Raw genomic sequence first — 19653 nt, forward strand, 5'->3', positions numbered from 1 at the left:
CTTGGTATCCGGTGGAAGTGACGAATTCAAAGATTGGAAACAGTTTATTTGGATTTCGTTGCTCTCAGTTTTGCCATATATACAAACATGCATGTACAAATCCAGTCGTATCAGATTAATTGTACCGATAAAATAGGCTACGCTTTAATTTACCATATGGTGATGGAGACAAGTTTCCAAAGATCTCATTCCCCCTCTATTTTCTCTGTTTTGAAAGAATCTTATTATGCATATTATAAAGGGCGTAATTTTACAAATAAGTAGTTCTAGTAATTATTCTTTAACAGGTATAAAATATTTGGAGTAATCGTGATAATTGGCCAGGAACATGCATTAATATATTGTCAGTCATTTCCATCAACCTCTATATTGTCAGTGTACTCGACAAACTGTTAGGAAATGCCATATACACATGTAATTGGATTGGTTATGATAATAAGAAAGAAACGTGCAATGTCATGGCGTCAATCACTGTCATCAACGTCCATATTGCCAATACACTGGACAGACATCTATTTAATACAACGCTGTCTGGTACATGTCGTCAACGATGTAGTACTCAGTAGGGGCATTGAACAGTTCCTCCCCCTTCTCTCCAAGCCACCAGCAGGAAACAGTCTCATTCCTGACAGGTTCGCGTCTGTGTCTGATGTAGGCCCGTCCATGACGTCGTTCCCGTCCGGATCGACTACGCAGGTGTCCCACCAGTTGTCCATTCCAGAATGTGATAGTCTCAAGACGGATGTACTTGTGGATGAATTGCCCTGTGTAGAAAATAGAAAAATACACATTAGTTGTGGACTTTGATACCACACACACACACACATTAATATAATAATTTATTGGAGGTGTAGAAGAAAATTATAATTTTACATGTGAGTAAATATGCCAATAGGTCAGACATTTTGATATAGAAAGAAGAAGACTTTAATATTAATTTGCGTGAGTTCACTTGAGTAAGAACCATCAATGAACGACAGTAAGACATTGTCTGGTGTTTTAAATTTATTCGTCATCCACTAAATTCGCAGTGGAAAGTGAGAAGAAATTCTGAAATTGTAGTGAATATACTGAATTGGTCACAGATAGTCCCGCATACCATTTGTTTGCATCAAATATTACGTTCTAAATCAAGCTGCGAATTGGAGCACACAAGGCACTCTATTTGCTGATAAATATTGATCCATTCTTGAAAGGTAATACGCAACTTATATCATTCCCGCAATTCAAATAATTCATATCATTCATGCATTTTCATTATTATTGAATCAAAATGTGTAGACCTTGATCTTGTACAAACGTCAACAAAAAGTATTTCATATAGAAAATATTTCATCGAAAAGTGCTTCTATGTTGGTAGTCCATGAGCAGTGAATTTAATTTCAGTCATCTGAGCAATACTTAGCGTTCGAGGCACTCTAACATCAATAGGCGGAGCTCAGTTCTGAGAACAATTTTCTGAAAAAAATATTCCCCCCTTTTCTTAACGTTTCATCATCTGATTACACAAAAATCACTGTATTACTTAAACTTAGCCCATCCTGAGAATATTAGGAAAACATGCTAAAGGAAACCCTTAGCTGTTATGTTTTACATTATGTTCCACAATAAAGTCTACATCTCATTGCAAAAAGTGATCATTATTTAAACCATAATATACAAGTAATGGCACATATAACAAATGTTATATTTGGGATAACACTTTCTGAGTAAAGTACAGATTCTCGTACTTTTTTGGGTTGAGACCCTTCCGGGATTCGAACCCACACTGCAAGAGTGAGGCACCCGATCGCCAGCACACAAAGTCAGCGATCTAACCGACTCAGCCACCGAGGCTTCCACAGAAATGAAAATTCGACAACTGGTAGTGTAGATCACGTACTTTGTGTACCCCTTTGACATGTGTAAATTGGCACTGCTCACATGGCCGAAAGCTATGAACACACGATGCCATTTAAGTAATGACACAACAGAACTGTAAAGAACGGGTGGAAGGATTGAAGTCAGGGGCCTGTGATATTCTCCCTCATTGGCCATGTCAATTCACTACTGCCAACATGTAGAGATAAATTGGAACTTCAGGCCACGGAAAGCAGTATTGCACAAATGAGTTGTAAATCGAGGAAGCGACGATGTCACGCTGTCGGGTAGGTCACAGCTAGTTTCAGGATGTAGACCATCCGTGGGCTCCCCTCAAGTTCAGAAATTACCATGCCATATCCTGGCAAGAGGACACCAGATGTTGTCTTCACATGTATACAGGGAATCGAACTCAACACCTTACTACCAGGCAAGGATAAAGTTTATGGATGAACAGGGGCGGTCGGGTAGCCTAGTGGTTAAAGCGTTCGCTCGTCATGCCGAAGACCCGGGTTCGATTCCCGACATGGGTACAATGTGTGAAGCTCATTTCCGGTGTCCCCCGCCGTGATATTGCTGGAATATTGCTAAAAGCGGCGTAAAACCATACTCACTCACTCACTATGGATGAACAACTTCTTTATTACAATTAGGAACGACGTTTCGGTGTAGGTTCATCCATAAATCGTATCCTTACTTAGTACTCCAACTTCTAAATGCCTCTCAAGTTACCTTACTACCAGGCTACCCTACCGCCCCTAACATCGAGCCAAATCAAATTGCATCTTTTGTGAACCTGGATTCAGTGTATTCTATTCAAGAATCTCACACGAACAATCACACCGAGTTAAAAATGGTTCTTCATCTCCTACACAATGTTTTTAAAGCACGAGTGTCAGCTGGTGACTCACCGATGATGCCATCAGATTCTTCAGATAGAAGTTCTTCATTCCCAAGCTCGATGTTAAGGAAGTTTGCCCCTAAAGTGTTGGAGGCCGAGTGTGTATGCCTCACGATGTCGATCTGGAACCTGTTGTCAAACACCACTGACAGTCGGGTGATGCGTCCGGTGACGTTCTTTATGAAGAGCCGAGCACCAGGCACTGTCATGTTGTAGACCTTGGCCCAGGAATAGGTGTCTTCGTGCAAGGAGATGTTGCTATGGGTTACCAGAAGGTGAAGGTCATGGAGCATGATGGCAATCTCTACCATGAACGTTAGGTCGAGCTTCTTACCTTTGCCAATTCGTGCATTCACTGTTAAATCTTAAACAAAAAAGCGTGTTAATGCATTCACGAGGTTATTGCTTTTGCGATAATAATTTGAACTTGTATGATAATGATTTGGTACATGGCACAAATATATCTCAATGAACATAAAAGAACGTTTTTTATTTGCGAATGAAAAAAATCCTTTTCTTTAAAAAGAATTGTGTGGTTTGCCACTGAACGATCTTCTCTATTGTTAGATGGTTAGATACATTTGAATACAGAAACTGACGTACCTGTGTTTGGGTCATGAACCAGTTGGTAGATCTCCCCCTCCTCGCCTTGAACGTCGAAACAGACGGGGTACTTCAGGCTCTCCATAAACACCATGAAGTGAGGATCAAAACCACCTGTGAGTTGAAAGTAAGCGTGACAACAAGGTCAAACATGCCATCGATTTACATTCTGTAAGAATGAATGAGTGAGTAATATGCGCCCAAGGCGCTCTCAAAATTAGAGGGATGGTCGGGTAGCCTGGAGGTTAAAGCGTTCGCTCGTCATGCCGAAGACCCGGGTTCGATTCCCGACATGGGTACAATGTGTGAAGCCCATTTCTGGTGTCCCCCGCCATGATATTGCTGGAATATTGCTAAAAGCGGCGTAAAACCAAACTCAATCACTCACTCACAGGTAGTTTTCACACCTCTTTACTTAGTATTTAAGGATCGACTTGGTGACTTGGATAGCATTAAAACCATACTCACTCACTCACTCAAAATTAGAAATAGGGGGCTCTTATTAGAATATCACTTTGGTGGAAAAAAACAGAGTTGAAAGATAAATTTCGTGGTTTATGCTGACAGTCTGAACTGTTTATATACGACAGATACATTTTTCCAGAATATTAAGTGCCCAAACTTAAAGGTTCATATAACACACGAGTGCGTATTATACACGAGTAAATAAGTCTTGTGTACATTGATCAATCGGAAGGGGGGCTAATTGGGATTGTTCACTAGCCATTATATTAGCAAATATCGCCGTGGGCGCTTATTAGAGCGGTACCTTTCAGGAATCTTCTAACCAATCAAATTGCAGCACATAGCCCCACGTCTTAATTTGCAATAAACAATAAAACTGCATATCCGTCAACTCTCACGCATTTGGCGTGATACTCACGCCATGTCAACACACTCTCACTCACGCAATCCCACTGTAACATCATCCCTATATTCAAAACAACTTTTAAAAACATTGTGCCTTGATTTTGTGCCTTGTTAATCTTCGCAACTGTTATAGAACGTTTGTCATTATTTCTCAATTCTCCGTTAAAGACAATTTACAAACAAAACACTTCCAACCAAAGGGTTCCAAATACTGGGCAAAACAGTTAAAATCATTTGGGGGTTGGGATCTATGACCACCTGGACCCCCTACGAAGCTTTGCCCTGGGCTTGACAGTGGACTACGGCCACTGGATCACGGCTTATCCTACTCATTGAATAATTAAAAAAGAAAGAAAAATTATTTGAGTAACTAAGTCTTTATTCATTATTTTATGTCTGAAGTATGCGGTATGTTTACAAATATGGGATGGGGTGGAGAAACGGTTCAATAGTTACGAAAAATATCAATCTTAATACTATCTGACAATGGCAAAATAGGATAGAGGGACAATGTCAAAGGGAGATAACTCTTCATGTATCAAATGAACAGTTGCCCAGAGAAGACCTCTTTTGCTTATTCCAAGGGAACCTACGGGATTCTGAAGTGCGTCATGTGTGCCGTCAGGCAACAAACTTTCTTTTTATTGAAATTATCTGGCGAGTGCTTCCGGTTCCGGTATTTCGTTGACTGTAAAAATGCTAATAGCTTCATTGTTTTAAATCCCGATTCTCGTGCTTTCACCATACAATAACGGCAACTATTCTGGTGTGTTAATCACATTCAGGGTAGGATTTTACATGTGAGGGTATCTCGTAATTGTTTAAACCCTGTATACGTAATATGGAAAGATCAGTTAAAGAGAGATTCGCTGCCAATCAGAAGAAGATAATTGCAATGGAATGGTAGTTGAACACCTTAAGTGTTACCAGCTGACAATGTCGCCAATACGTTCAAGAATGTAATTATGCCAGTACAGGGCACATGACATATGAGGTGAGGTTAAATTGAGTTTAACTTGGACTGATGCCGATTTATAGTGGTAGCCCACTGAGATACCATAAATACCCCACTCAGACACAGTATACTGACTCCGAGCCGACCAGTCCTTGTTTTAACCCCTTAATGTCGAGCGCCAGATAGGGTAACAACAAGTACCATCTTTTAACGTCTTTTGGTATGACGCGGCCGGGGATCGAACTCCTGACCTTCCGCTCTCCGGGTGGACGCTTTACCACTAGACCACGGAGGCGGTCACGTGACATGTGAACAAAACACATATCTCAAATGTGCTTTGGGCAGATTTGTTCAAGGATCTGGCAGCAATCTCGCATCTCCAGTAATTTCATTACTTAGTACTGGGGTAGAAATAAACAAGACTTACCTCCTCCTCTGCTATTATACTTGTAGTACCTCCCTGGAAAATTGAACATTCAAAGTATGAGTTTGCATCATTTGTACTTTAACACATCTCACTAATCTCATTATAATTTATCTCTTCTGAACTAATGAACAAACATGTTAGTCAGAGTCTCTCTCTCTCGTTTATAAAAAGTAATCTGTGGCTTGGTAATTTTGTGTAAAAATAAAATTGGTTCCATGAAGACTCGGGTAAGAAATGAATTTGCAACCACGTGACCCCATGCATGTTTGAAATGTTGTGCTGTGATATTTTATTGATTTTCAAAGATAAGATGTCTAAGATACCCATCTGCAGTTTCCCATGATGCCACATTGTTAATTTTTAAAAGTTAAATTATATTCTAAGCTATAGCTGACTAGGCGCCAGGGGTATCAGTGACACCATGGCTAGGCGTCAAATTTCAGGCAGCTCGGATCTTACATAATTGTGAAGCACGTCTTCATTGGATCCGAGCTATCGATAACCGGAGAAAGCGGGGAACCATCGTTTTGTGTGGATCCTTCTAACTGCCGTATTTCGACATGACATGACGTAATGCTTGAGGAGGCCAACTCTTAGGGGTGGTACCGGTCTTAACTAGAAAGCTGTTCTTAACATCACTTACAAAGTTGGTGCTAGAGGAGGAAATGGCGTGTCACTGGAATACTATATATATCAGAGCTTTGAGGATGGAGCGTTTATTGTGTCACTTTTTATCAGACAGCCAAATATTCAGTGAAAGCATGGTAATGTTCAACGCAGCTGCTTGGATAACTTAGACACAACATTTTCGACCATGTCATAAGCAGTAAAACCTTCAAAACGTTTCCAAATTTGACGCGTCAGTGACAAAAAAATGATGTCCGGTGAAATTCCCTTTTTCGACTTGTACCACATGTTTCCGTGTTTTGTCATGTGAACAATTGGATTGCCTTTGCATGTGTTTGTGGTGGATGCGCCCGGTGGGGCAGGATACGTTCACCTTTTCGCGAACACCACTATCATCATTTGATAGTCATTCATACACACATGTTCATGATATAATCGGAAGCGTACAGTCGACTCTGCTTTTAGCAGAGAGTTCCATGGAATATGGAAAGGGTTTTGTAGCTTTTGTTTAACCAGGTCCAGATCTGAACCCCTGGAATGAGATGCAAAGATACTTTGACATAGTCTCAGACTTTGAAAAGCCAATTGCTATGCACTTCCTTTGCGACAGATATGGCGAGAGATATCCACAGGAACACCATTAACCGCCTTATAAGCTCCACTCACTCATGTGTTGCGGCCGTCACCGCGGATGTCAAATACACCCAATATTGCCTGACTTGCAGCAGGTCTGCACAATAACAAACTGTCTTACGTGCAGTTTAATTTCCTATTAACTCAATGACTCAAATATTGGCTGGAAGCTTCATCAAAAATCATCCAAAACATTTTCTTCGCTTTTTTTCCGTTAGGTGTATGCATTAATAATGTATCACTACCTACTGTAATATGAAGGAGGAGTGGGTAGAACGACTTCCTTGAGAGAGTACATATCTTCATCCAAGACTAATTGAGGCAAGGTTTTCCGAGGATATGGATGAAACTGACTAACAAGTAATGACGTCAAAGAAGTCACAAAGCGATACTGCCAACAGAAATAAGATGGACATTAGGACCAATATAAGATACAATTGAAATTTATAATGCTGCTTCTCCATGCACATTGAAGATTTAGTTTTTCTACTGAAGAAAATATATTGCGGTGAAAATTAATTGATGTATGGTTAGCAAAACAATCTTTTTCATTTAGTGTATGTAACATATTTGTGTATTTTTTAAACCAAAAATTTATATAAGATGTCTGGTCCCTTTCTTAGTTTGTTACATTGATGTGATGTTGTAACTTCTTCGATGAATTAATCTTAACGATTCATGTGAAAGAGGTAAAAGTTTGATACATCTGTCCCCATCCGATTCACCTGAAGAGCTAATTTAAGAGCTTGCTGCTTCAGGGTTTCTCTCTTGCTCCTGTCAGTCTCGCCAACCCTCTGTTGCATGAGGTCCCTGATGTAAAGGTATGCATGCATTCTCCGCAGTATTCCCTCAACTTTGAAGTCGTCATACAGGGGTGTTAGAGCCTCGAACTGTGACTTTAGATCCACTACAGGACTTGTCAACTTCAGGTTTACAGGACCACTGGCAGACGTCCCTATGATGTTTGTGGTCAAGGAGTCCAGCTGAGGGTCAAGGACGCCAGTGACAATAAGCTCAGATCCATCTAAGTAGTTTGTGAAGTTTTGTTGTGTCCCAAAAGTCACAGTGTCGCTGTACCTGAACGTGACACCGTGAAGCAGGGCTGACGACACCTCCTGGTAGAAGTTCTGTATCTGTCTGGCAGGATCACCATCTGTGTAGATCCTTCTCGCAATACCAAAGTTCTGGAGCGCCAGTTTCTTGACGAGTTCCCAATCAGCATCCTTCCCAAAGGCCAGTGTGTAGACAGGGATGTCCTTCTTGTTGGCCGATCTCACATTCTGGAAAGATAATTTTCAGTGCAGAAGTCGTGTTAAAATTGTGACTCAAATATAATGACAATTTTGTGATTATTGCATACATGGAAAATTGCAAAGCAACCAGGAATAATATATTTTGAAGCAGGCGGCATTCATTGCACTCAGGTATAACTGTGGAAATATCCAATCCATACTGGTCGTAAGAGGCCACTAAAGAGATTGGGTGGTCTTAAGAGATTGGTAGATGCACATGAGTGTATCCCAATTGCGTAGACCGATGCTTATGATGTCGATCACTGGATAGAATCGTCCAGACACGCTTATATACACACAGCCATCCTATAACTGGAATATTGCTGAATGAGGCGTTAAACAACAAACAAACAAATTGACTGTGGACAAATACAAATTATTCTAAAAGCGAGTTCAGGCAGTTTTAGTGATACACAGTAGCTGTTACAGATCATAACTCCATGCAATCAACTCCCTTAGTTCAAGTGCAACAATCATGAAGAAACATGGCTTATCTGCGTTCACGAAACTGATATTTTATAATGTTTAAAATAATTATTTCAGGGACGTGTGCAGACGCCTAATAGTCCAAAAGCATGGAGGTGATTTTTGTACCGATATGGGCCAAAAGGTTTGAACATGTTTTCTGATGCAAAATTGGCTAACAAATCCAAAAATACAGTCTTACAAATAAAAACCGTGACTTTAGCCTACGAGAGGACGCTGAAGTGATGACACAGCATTCTTTTCAAGTGAACTGGCTACTGCACTCTTTCAAATGTTATTTACCAACTACAAATACCTATTATTAAATCTTAGGTGCTTGCAATATGAAGAAGAATGATATATCTGTAATATCACAACATAATATATTGAATAGTTGTATGTAGAGTAACTGCAAATTATTTTTCTTTTAAGATTTATGTATTTTACAGCAAAATACATGTTCAAACCTTGTGGCCTTTCTCGGTACAAAATTCACCTCCGGGATTTTGGAATGTAAGTACCTCCCTTGAGATCAATACTAATATTCATTTCCATTATAAATGTTCTTACCTGTACTATCATGTCAGGAGTATGCTCTCCAACAGTTGCTCTACCATCAGTGAGAAAAATAATGAGTGCTCCCTTAGATGACCTCTGCCTTTCACTCAAATATTCCAGGCCGGATACAAGCGACTCTTTGATGTTCGTCCCTGGAAATTATTTGAAATACCACGTTCAGTCCTTGAAGATACTGGCAAAACCAAAAAATGCGACAAAACCCTTTCCATATCAAATAGAAATATCTTCATAAAGTATAGTCAATAGTACGATTCCGACTATACCATGGCATAATATTACACCTTGTGTTGTTCACAGGATAATATGAAATAAGTGCGACATATCAACATTAAAAACTTTGACAATTTCATAAGCATGCACAACTTACAGCCTACAGATTTGAGTGACTCAATATATTTGACAGCACGCTCGGCATTGTTTGCTTCCATCATGTCAGACTGCCAGAATTGGACACCAGAGCTGAATGAGATGATGTTGAACTTGTCGTCTGCCCTGAGATCTCTGAGGATGACCTTCATGGCAGCCTTGAGCTGGTCCATCTTCCCGTTGTACATGGATGTGCTTGTGTCCAGGATAAATAAGATGTCTTTAGGGATGGGGTTGGGAATGGCAGGGGCAAAGAAGTGAATGAAGTATCCATTTGAGACCTAGAGGAAACACAATGAAATAAATATATGTAAGATACAGATGTCGCCATCAACAATAATAAACCATGCTGATTAGCATTGAATGTTTAACATATCATAAGGTGATTAGAAAAAGGCAGGTGTTAAGAATGGAAATAATTCTCCACAGCATACTTTAGATATTTGTAACCTATACCAAAGTCATTTTCCTGGTTATTGTTGAATAGACGCATATGTTCCACACGATAAGGATCAAGAGCTGCCAAGCTCACCAGGAGATCCCCAGCATCAAAGCCCCTGTGGACATCAAACATCACAGAGAAGACCCCAGAGAGTCCTTCTGCCCACCGAGACAACTGCTGTTCCAGGGTAGGGTAGAAGCGAATGTAGGCAGAGTTGGAGGTGGGTCTCTGTATGACAGCCAGGTTGTTGTTCTCTAGTGTCAACAAGAAATATATAAGATACACAGTCCATATGATTTCATCTACAGTATATCTAAACAGTGGTAAAAGCATCTTGGAGATGGCTTTATTGGTTTTGTATTTTCGAAGCATTATTCATCCATTTCATTGTAAACTGTACTCTTTAATCATACCAGTAATGTCTACATCTGTTATGCTGTTGCTGTATATTGGCGGGACTTTGAGGGTCGTAATGTCACGTGTGTCCTGTACAGCGACGTCTATCTTCATGTCGGGAACAGGCTGGCCAGGGTCGATGTAGATGGAGTGTGTGTAGACACCATCACGTCTTTGTAGCACCTCTTCATAAGTCAGGTTGAAGGTAATGTTGGCTTTTTTAGGAACACTCAGGTTTAATATGAACTTGTTCGTCTCATGGGCACTATATTTGAAAACAGATAGAAATAATTTCCTTTGTATGCGTTTTCTTTGCTGCAATTGTTTGCAAAAGTGATCAGTCAAAGTATCGTATGTAGTTTAATACCTACGTGGTTATAAAGCAGAACAAACCTACTGTATATTTCACGGAGCACATGTTGTCTGTTGAGATAATTGTAATGACGGCTGGTGATTGTGGCTCACATGGCATTCCCTGTTTTCTCATTAGCGTTTGTAGTGTAGTGTAGTGTAATTAAGTATTTGCTATACAAAATATTCTTTATATCAGTTTCCACGAATGTTTTGTGGTACGTGATTCACAACTTCATAAGGTGTAGACCCGTGAAGATCCAGATCTTCAGCAACCCATGCTTGTCATAAGTGGCGACTATGCTTGTCGTGAGAGACGATTAACGGGATCAGGTCGTCAGACTCGCTAACTTGGTTGATCCATTTTATCGTATCCAAATTGCGTGCATCGATGCTCATGATATCAATCACTGGAGTATGTGGATCCAGACTCGATTATTTACATACTGCCGTCTTATAGCTAGCGTTAAACTACAAACAAACAAACAATTAATCATAGAGTGGAACAGAATCATTGATCATCACAGCACCACTGGAACTGATTGTATGATAAAACAAATATACTCGTAGATACAAATAAATAATATAGTCTCTTTATGCAAGAGATGTCTACAGTACAAGTCTGCATATATTTTTATAGCTGCAACTTTTCCGTGACGATATACGTAAACTATGATAGTGGATTATATGGAAGAAGGACCCCGGACAAACGTGAACGTGTCTCCATGTCATAATACACAACGTCCTTCTGTAAATGAAACTATGAAGTGTGAAGATGGAATATGACGTGTCGTTACCAAACCTCTCAATATCTCCATGTCATAATACACCACGTCCTTCTGTAGATGAAACTATGACGTATGAAGATGGAATATGAAGTATCGTTGCCAAACCTCTCAATATCTCCATGCCATAATACACCAAGTCGTTCTGTAAATGAAACTATGACGTATGAAGATGGAATATGAAGTATCGTTGCCAAACCTCTCAATATCTCCATGCCATAATACACCACATCGTTCTGTAAATGAAACTATGACGTATGAAGATGGAATATGACGTATCGTTGCCAAACCTCTCAATATCTCCATGCCATAATACACCAAGTCGTTCTGTAAAGGAAACTATGACGTATGAAGATGAAATATGACGTATCGTTGCCAAACCTCAATATCTCCATGCCATAATACACCAAGTCGTTCTGTAAATGAAACTATGACGTATGAAGATGGAATATGACGTACCTCTTGCTCACGTGCCCTGCAGCTTCCCCCTGTGCTTTTGCTGTTGTATACGACCTTTCCGCGGTTTCCTTTTCGTGGACGGTGCTATCATACTGCAGATCATTGTATTTACTGAAACATGGACGTCATTGTATGTAATGATTATGATGTGTATTTGTTTCTTCTCCTAATCGTTTGTTAACACTCAACTAATTCCTGAAGACAACAATGACCATTGCCATTTGCAATGAGGTGAGGTGAAATGGGGTTGAACGTCGCGTCCAAGATTATTGCACTTATATAGCGACGGGCATGTACGTGTGTGTGTTTGTGTGGCTGCTTGTACTAGTCCGGACTGATGCCGACTGAGATACCATGCCGCAGTTTAACATGAATACCCCACTCAGACACAGACACAGTATACTGACTCCGAGCCGACAAGTCCTTGTTTTAGCCCCTTAATGCCGAGCGCCAGACTGTGTAACAACAAATACCATCTTTTAACGTCTTTTGGTATGACGCGGCCGGGGATCGAACCCCGGACTTTCCGCTCTCCTGGCGGACGCTCTACCACTAGACTATGGAGGTGGTCCCATTTGCAATGAGATTTGAATAGACATGTTAACGTAATCAGATGATCCATAATGTTAACTAAAAAACAATCTAATGGCAATTATGTATTTCAGTTTAACGTATTGATGATAGAGTAATTAGGAAAATGTTTAAGGATTTAATCATCTGAATACCACCTTATCCTAATTTGTTACATTTATTTAGTGTCTTATTAACAAAACACGGCAGTACGTACAAGAAGAAGTCGCTGATGTATGCAGAGTTGGGAAGCGTCAAATCAACGGCGACCTCGGCAGTGGTGTTTGCTGTGTTGAAGATTCCGCCTGTTACCATTGTCTTAGCGAAGCGGTACCGAATGTCCGTTATCACGTGCAGAAACTTGAACTCTGCGATCTACAATTAATTTGATGGGCATATATATGAATTGCTTAACTAACAGCTAAGCTCATTGCATCATCTACCTCTTAACGCTATCTTTAAAGGTTATAATTTTGAAATATTTCTAGATTTAAGTTTTAAAACTCTTTGAATTTTCAACCCTTTACACGTAACTATCCCTCATGAGTGAGTGAGTTGGGTTTAACGCCGCTTTTAACATTATTCCAGTTATATCACGGCGTCTATTCCTCATGAAGAAGAGAAAGAGGAAGTGTCTAACATTCTCCAATCAAAAGGTGTCCATTCTTAGTGTCCATGAAAGAAGCTGTGGTCAATTTGTCAAAACTGGATGCAACACTACTAAGAACATTCAGATACCCAAATGAAGTCAGTTTTTTTATTGACAATATTTTGGTCACATTTAGAAACAGAACACATAGACACAGTTATCCCCATGGGAACCAATCGTGACATCTCCTGTTTCTCTTTGCATACGCATCAGATTCAGATTGCTTTCGTCAAATGGGAGAAAGGTCATTTCGCCAAAACATTGAACCTAGGTTCCAGATATATCGTGCAATGTGCAATAATTTTGTAGTAACTGTCCGTGGAACATGAGCGCTGTCTTGGCCAGATTTGATTTGATTTGATCTATTTTCTACCCCGGATCTTCAAGGGCCAGATTTGAATAGTGGTCGGGGGGGGGGGGGGGGGGGGGGGGGGGGTGATTTCCAGAATGGGTCTGTGCTAGAACTAGCGTTGTCTGCTTTTGTTGTCCACACAAGAACACGGCACGATTGTGGCACGTTCCAACAGCTTCTGTTTCGGACGGTCCTAGAAACAGGCTGTACATATACAATGGCGCGATTTGAGGCCTTTTCGGCCTGGTTGGTTTCTAATCTACTTTCTAATTGGATACCTGCATGGAAACATTGCATTCCTGCCAGCTTTCAACACTATTCGATTCAAGAACAGAGACAGGCCGCTTACAAGACATTCAACAGTGACAGCATTATGAACATTCGTGAGTGCAGAAACATTCATTCTTGGGCATATTACTTGCTGCTGCAACTACTTGACCTAATGGGGTTTTTTCGTTTTAATTTTAAACCTGAAACTTGCTTGATCATAATTCTTGATGATTTATTGATTTTTAGTCCCGTGCATACTGATTTGTTGATTACCCTTTGTCTTTCAATTTAGAAATCGCCTCGTAACAATAGATAGATAGATAGATAGATAGATAGATAGATAGATAGATAGATAGATAGATAGATAGATAGATAGATAGATAGATAGATAGATAGATAGATAGATATACCAAATTGCCAAGCGGAATGATTTCAATCATGTTTTAATCATGAAATTCACCTTCATGTTGAGGAATGTGCATTCAGCTAAAGCTTATGGCGTCTATATTTCTCAGTTGCTCATTTACTTCCGAGAATACTTTACTAAAATTTCATTTTGCTTACAGCTAAGCAGTTCAATCGGTGTTTCACCATCATAAGCCTCGTAACGTCATTCCAGAAACTTTATGGCAGACATTTAGAGGAATATATTAAATATGACTCGTCGCTTTTCCATACCTTGACCTTCACAGGTAGTTTAAGGGCGGTTGGGTAGCTTAGTGGTTAAAGCGTTCGCTCGTCACACCGAAGACCCGGGTTCGATTCCCGACATGGGTACAATGTGTGAAGCCTATTTCTGGTGTCCCCCGTCATGACATTGCTGGAATATTGCTAAAAGCGGCATAAAACCATACTCACTCACTCACGGGTAGTTTTCACACCTCTTTACTTGTATTTATGGATCGACTTGGTGGCTTGATAGCATTGTACCCGACGTCATGAATCACTGGATTGTCTGGTCTAGAGTTAATTGTTTACGCATGGCATTAGTATTGCACGGTGTGGCGTTAGGAAACAAACACTACAATTTTATTCATTAATAACCTGCTACTAGTATGTTGAATATCCTTTATCGCGAACACCTTGTGTCATCTCTGATGTTCAGTTATTCATTCGTATAAAGCTCACTATTTTTACTAGGGGCGGTCGGGTAGCCTAGTGGTTAAAGCGTTCGCTTGTCAGGCCGAAGACCCGGGTTCGATTCCCGACATGGGTACAATGAGTAAAGACAATTTTTGGTGTCCCCCGCCATGATATTGCTGGAATATTGCTAAAAGCGGCGTAAAACCATACTCGCTCACTCACTCACTCACCACAATTTCTACTTTTAAGCTGTGTGGAATCTTTATCGGCAGATCATCGGGATTGATTATTCTCTGACATTGAGTTTTTTATATTTTGTGTAGATTCAGAGTCAATATGTTTATAAAAAGCCACAAACCATCAACTCGAAAACAGATCTTATTTTATGTCCATGAACCCTTAAATTTTGTATTGGTGGGACGCCGTTATTCGCGATGTACGCTGCGTCCCTCACGGATGCCAGAAACATTTCATCGTGGGTTCGAATCACATATTCGCCCTTATCATGTTTGTAGGTTTGTCAGCACTATAACTTGTAGCTCGCAGGTTTCACCAAGGTGTCTCCTCCGACATCAACCTGACACGCTGTGAAATCACTGAACTACTGTTGAAGGTGGGTGGTGAGTTATCCTAGTGGATACAGCGTTTGTCATCACGCTGACAACCAGGGTTTGATTCCCCACATGAGTACAATGAAGCCCATTTCTGGTGTCCCATTTCTGGTGATATTGCTGGAATATTGCTAAAAGCGGTGTCCCATTTCTGGTGATATTACTGGAATATTGCTAAAAGCGGCGTAAAACCATATCACTCGCGATGCTAAACCAAACTCACTCATTCATTATCATACAAATATCATTGTAATTGATGTATTTGAAGGACTGTTGGACAGCTGACTGATGTACATACATGGCTCGGTAGAGATGCTGGTAGCCAAGGAGTCGGAGGACACCAAGTGAACACTTCCCTTGACGGAACAGAGATAAGACGATCCGCGTAAATATAACCGACAAAATCCTTTTCATTGTCATAAGACAATTCTGCTGTGAGTCCAATCTACGAGTCCGCTACGAAAACCTACTACTACTGCAGCTACGAATAATGATACAAATAAAGGTTAACAAAACCAAATTTGCCAGGCTCCATATGGCGTATTCAAATTGCATCCACGGGTCTCTCGGGACCATACTATCAAGGTGGTGGGTGTTTGAGGGTTTATGGTGACAGTGCAGCCTAAAGCCTAGTCTCCGACACATGTGTGGTATGTATGTAGGACAAGCCTTGGATATAGATGGGACAGTGCAGCCTAAAGCCTAGTCTCCGACCCATGTGTGGTATGTATGTAGGACAAGCCTTGGATATAGATCGGACAGTGCAGCCTAAAGCCTAGTCTCCGACCCATGTGTGGTATGTATGTAGGACAAACCCTGGATACAGATGGGATAGGTGGTACAAGAGTATCACAGGTACAGAAGCTCACCTTTATTCAATGACGCAACATTTAACAAAAGACATAATAACTGGATACAGTCTATTTTGTTTGTTTTGTTTGTTGTTTACAGCCACACTCAGCAATCACCCAGATATATGACGGTGGTCTGTAAATAATCGAATCTGGACCAGACAGTCAAGTGATTGACATCATGAGCACCAATCTACGCAACTGGGCTACGATGACATGCATCCATGTCAGCTAGCCTTACCACCCGATCCCATCAGTCCACATGCGGGGGTTGCTGAAGACTCATTAAAACCCGGATCTTCACAGTATTGAATGGATACAATGGATCTTTTGAGTTCGTAGAGTGTTTTGTAATTTATTCTTAATATTCGCCTCATATTTTTCTGAATGTGCTGGCAAAAGTTATGACAAATTAGGTCTTAACCAATATAAAGTCATATTTCCTTGATATCTATGATTCCAGTACACTCAGTGCAATTGCTTCAGATGTCAGCAGAGCTTTCAAAAAGTCTTATGGGATTTTATCGAAAACAAAAATGTCCCAGAAATGTGTTGCAAAAGATATTGTCAGTCACAAAAATGCAATTGAGGCAACATTCAGGTTCAGTTATAATTAATTAAAATATCTGGTTTTGCCGCCGTAGCTGAAGAAATAGCGAATCTTCACCCCAACCCCCAACCCCAAAGAATAATAAAAATAAAATAAAATAAAATAAAATAAAATAAAATAAAATAAAATAAAATAAAATAAAATAAAATAAAATAAAATAAAATAAAATAAAATAAAATAAAATAAAATAAATCAAATCAAATCAAATCAAATCAAATCAATAACAAATAATAATAACACATCTAAAAAATACTTTTAAAAAAAGAAAAAAGGAAACTAAATAAAAAAAATATTAAATGGTCGGAACCCTAATTTTGAATTGAAAAAAGTATAACCTGACTTATTATAAAGAAGGATATTATGAGGGCACTTCTTACTTTCTCTATGTATATGTACCATGGTTTCTGAGAAGATATTGGAATTACAGGACACATTTGATTTTTTAAATGAAATTTTACTTCGTCGTAGTTAGAACAGTTAGAACTTAATGTTATTGCTATGTTCAGTTGATTTGGAGAAGTAAACGTTCCAGTGCTACCGGACGGACGGACAAAGACCCATAGGTTCACATGGACGCGGTCAGGTTGAGCTGAACACGACAACTTATCAATCATTACAATAGTTAAAATACATGGCTTAAACAAGGCTGCATTACCTCTCCATCTTCCGCCACAGCAATGGTGGGTAGAAGTAGAAGCAACGCCGTTATCCACATGTCTCCCCTGGTCATCCTCCACACCTTCACGCACCTGTCTGAGGAGCAACCTGCACGTGTGGCATCTCCGAACCTAGTGAATCTCCAGTATAATCTCGTCCAGACAAGATGTTAGTCATGGGTGATCTTACTGACACACCGCAAGTGGACTGTTTCCCCTGGACTGAAGTGACGCTTGGTTGTGTTGTTGGTGTCATCTTGTGTTAGTTGGTGAATGAGCGACATGTGTGAGTGAGTGGTCGAACCCTTGGCTTTCCGCTCTACCGCCAGACCACGGAGGAGTGAGTGATTGAGTGAGTGATTGAGTGAGTGAGTGAAGTGAGTGAGTGAGTGAGTGAGTGAGTGATTGAGTGAGTGAGTGAGTGAGTGAGTGAGTGAGTGAGTGAGTGAGTGAGTGAGTGAGTGAGTGGTCGAACCCCTGGCTTTCCGCTCTTCGGGCAGACGCACTACCACTAGACCACAGTAAATTTTTAATTCTTCTTGTATGTGAGTGAGTGAATGAGTATGGTTTTACGCCGCTTTTAGCAATATTCCAGCAATATCACGGCGGGGGGACACCAGAAATGGGCTTCACACATTGTACCCATGTCGGGAATCGAAACAGGGTTTTCGGCGTGACGATCGGACCCTTTAACAACTAAGCTACCCGACCGTTCCTCATATATGTATTGCCAAATAATTTGTAGAATGTAAATCTATTCGGGGTACCATGGGGAAGCAATATTCCAGTTATATGACGTCGTAAACAGCCTGGACGAGACAAACTAGTGACTGATGTCACGCAACCAACCAAGCACCCACATCTTGCCAAGTGGGGTAACGGGTGGCCCAGTCGTCTAAGGCGACGCGATTCGCTGTGCAGAGTTGCATCCCTTGGGCACGCCAGAAACCTGTGATTGTGGGTTCCAATCCCGGTTTGCCCCGATTATGTTTCTAGGTTTGTCAGCACCATACACGTGCTCGTGGGTTTCATAGAAGTGGTTAACGTCTGAGTCCTGCATCACTTCGGGCTTTCCTCCCACATTAAGCTGACATGCCGTGATATAACTGGAATAGGGTTAAAAGCGGCGTTAAACCCAACTCACTCACTCACTCACATGATTGGACATTCTGGGATGTAACTGCATAGTGTACTCCATGTACTCACCCACTGATGTTTCCTAGCACTGGTTACTGAGCCGCCCCTACAGAGAAGTCACAGGCCCGCCAGTGTCTTTGTCTACTGAATTTTATGACCAGCGTTTGGCTCAGCCTGCTGGGATTTTGCTCTGCTTGGTCAAAATGAGAAGTTTGCCAGCAATGTACAGTACCGACCAAAGTCTGGCAACTTTAACAACAACGTTAAACACAACTCACTCACTCATTCATTTGCTAAGTTGGTGGCTGCAACTTCTAGCCCCGGGGCCCTTTGCGTCACATTTATCAATTATTGTGACATGTCTTTCCATAAAATGCTACAAGCATAGACGTTGTCATTATCATGCTTCAGTATACTCATCTCATTATTGTAATCGGGGATAGAAGTAAGGCGATGTAAACATGCATTATATTGTTAAAATATGCTGACCAATACAGCTGAGCTGAGGTTTTAATAACATATAAAATGCTCGTCAGACACATATACAGTGTTTCGTGTATTATATATACGTCAGTGAATGGCATTATTGATTTAATGTCTGGGGCGGTGGGGTAGCCAGATGGTCAAGTGTCCGGTGTGTCTAATTGACGAGGGCCCAGGTTTTATTCCCCTCATGGTACATTGTGTGATGCCCAAGCTTATAATATATAGATGCGAAAAACCATCCATTGATTTAATGTCTTATAAGTACTCACACATGTGGCGTAAACTTATTGTAAAGTTGGGATAACGTTGTGTGATATTACTCAACACTGGTGGAGCGCTTGTGGCCCAGTCGTCTGAGGCACAGAAA

General features: G+C 40.6%; 1 protein-coding gene across 1 annotated transcript; it reads right to left on the reverse strand.

Annotated features, from left to right (window-relative positions):
• Positions 1 to 48: 48 nt before the first annotated feature.
• On the reverse strand, positions 49 to 17873 carry LOC139444709 (inter-alpha-trypsin inhibitor heavy chain H3-like). The gene is made up of 13 exons (XM_071225637.1): positions 17663 to 17873; positions 12799 to 12956; positions 12012 to 12122; positions 10434 to 10681; positions 10111 to 10274; positions 9580 to 9859; positions 9204 to 9343; positions 7602 to 8156; positions 7126 to 7267; positions 5617 to 5649; positions 3365 to 3478; positions 2772 to 3125; positions 49 to 764 (listed from the first exon to the last, which is right to left on the reverse strand). Exons 1-13 carry the CDS (start codon positions 17735 to 17737, stop codon positions 517 to 519), a joined length of 2622 nt encoding a protein of 873 aa, XP_071081738.1. The 5' UTR covers positions 17738 to 17873; the 3' UTR covers positions 49 to 516.
• Between the last annotated feature and the right edge of the window lie 1780 nt (positions 17874 to 19653).

Source organism: Haliotis cracherodii, unplaced genomic scaffold (assembly GCF_022045235.1).
Source record: "Haliotis cracherodii isolate W230 unplaced genomic scaffold, xgHalCrac1.p SCAF_6, whole genome shotgun sequence".
Lineage (NCBI taxonomy): Eukaryota > Metazoa > Mollusca > Gastropoda > Lepetellida > Haliotidae > Haliotis > Haliotis cracherodii.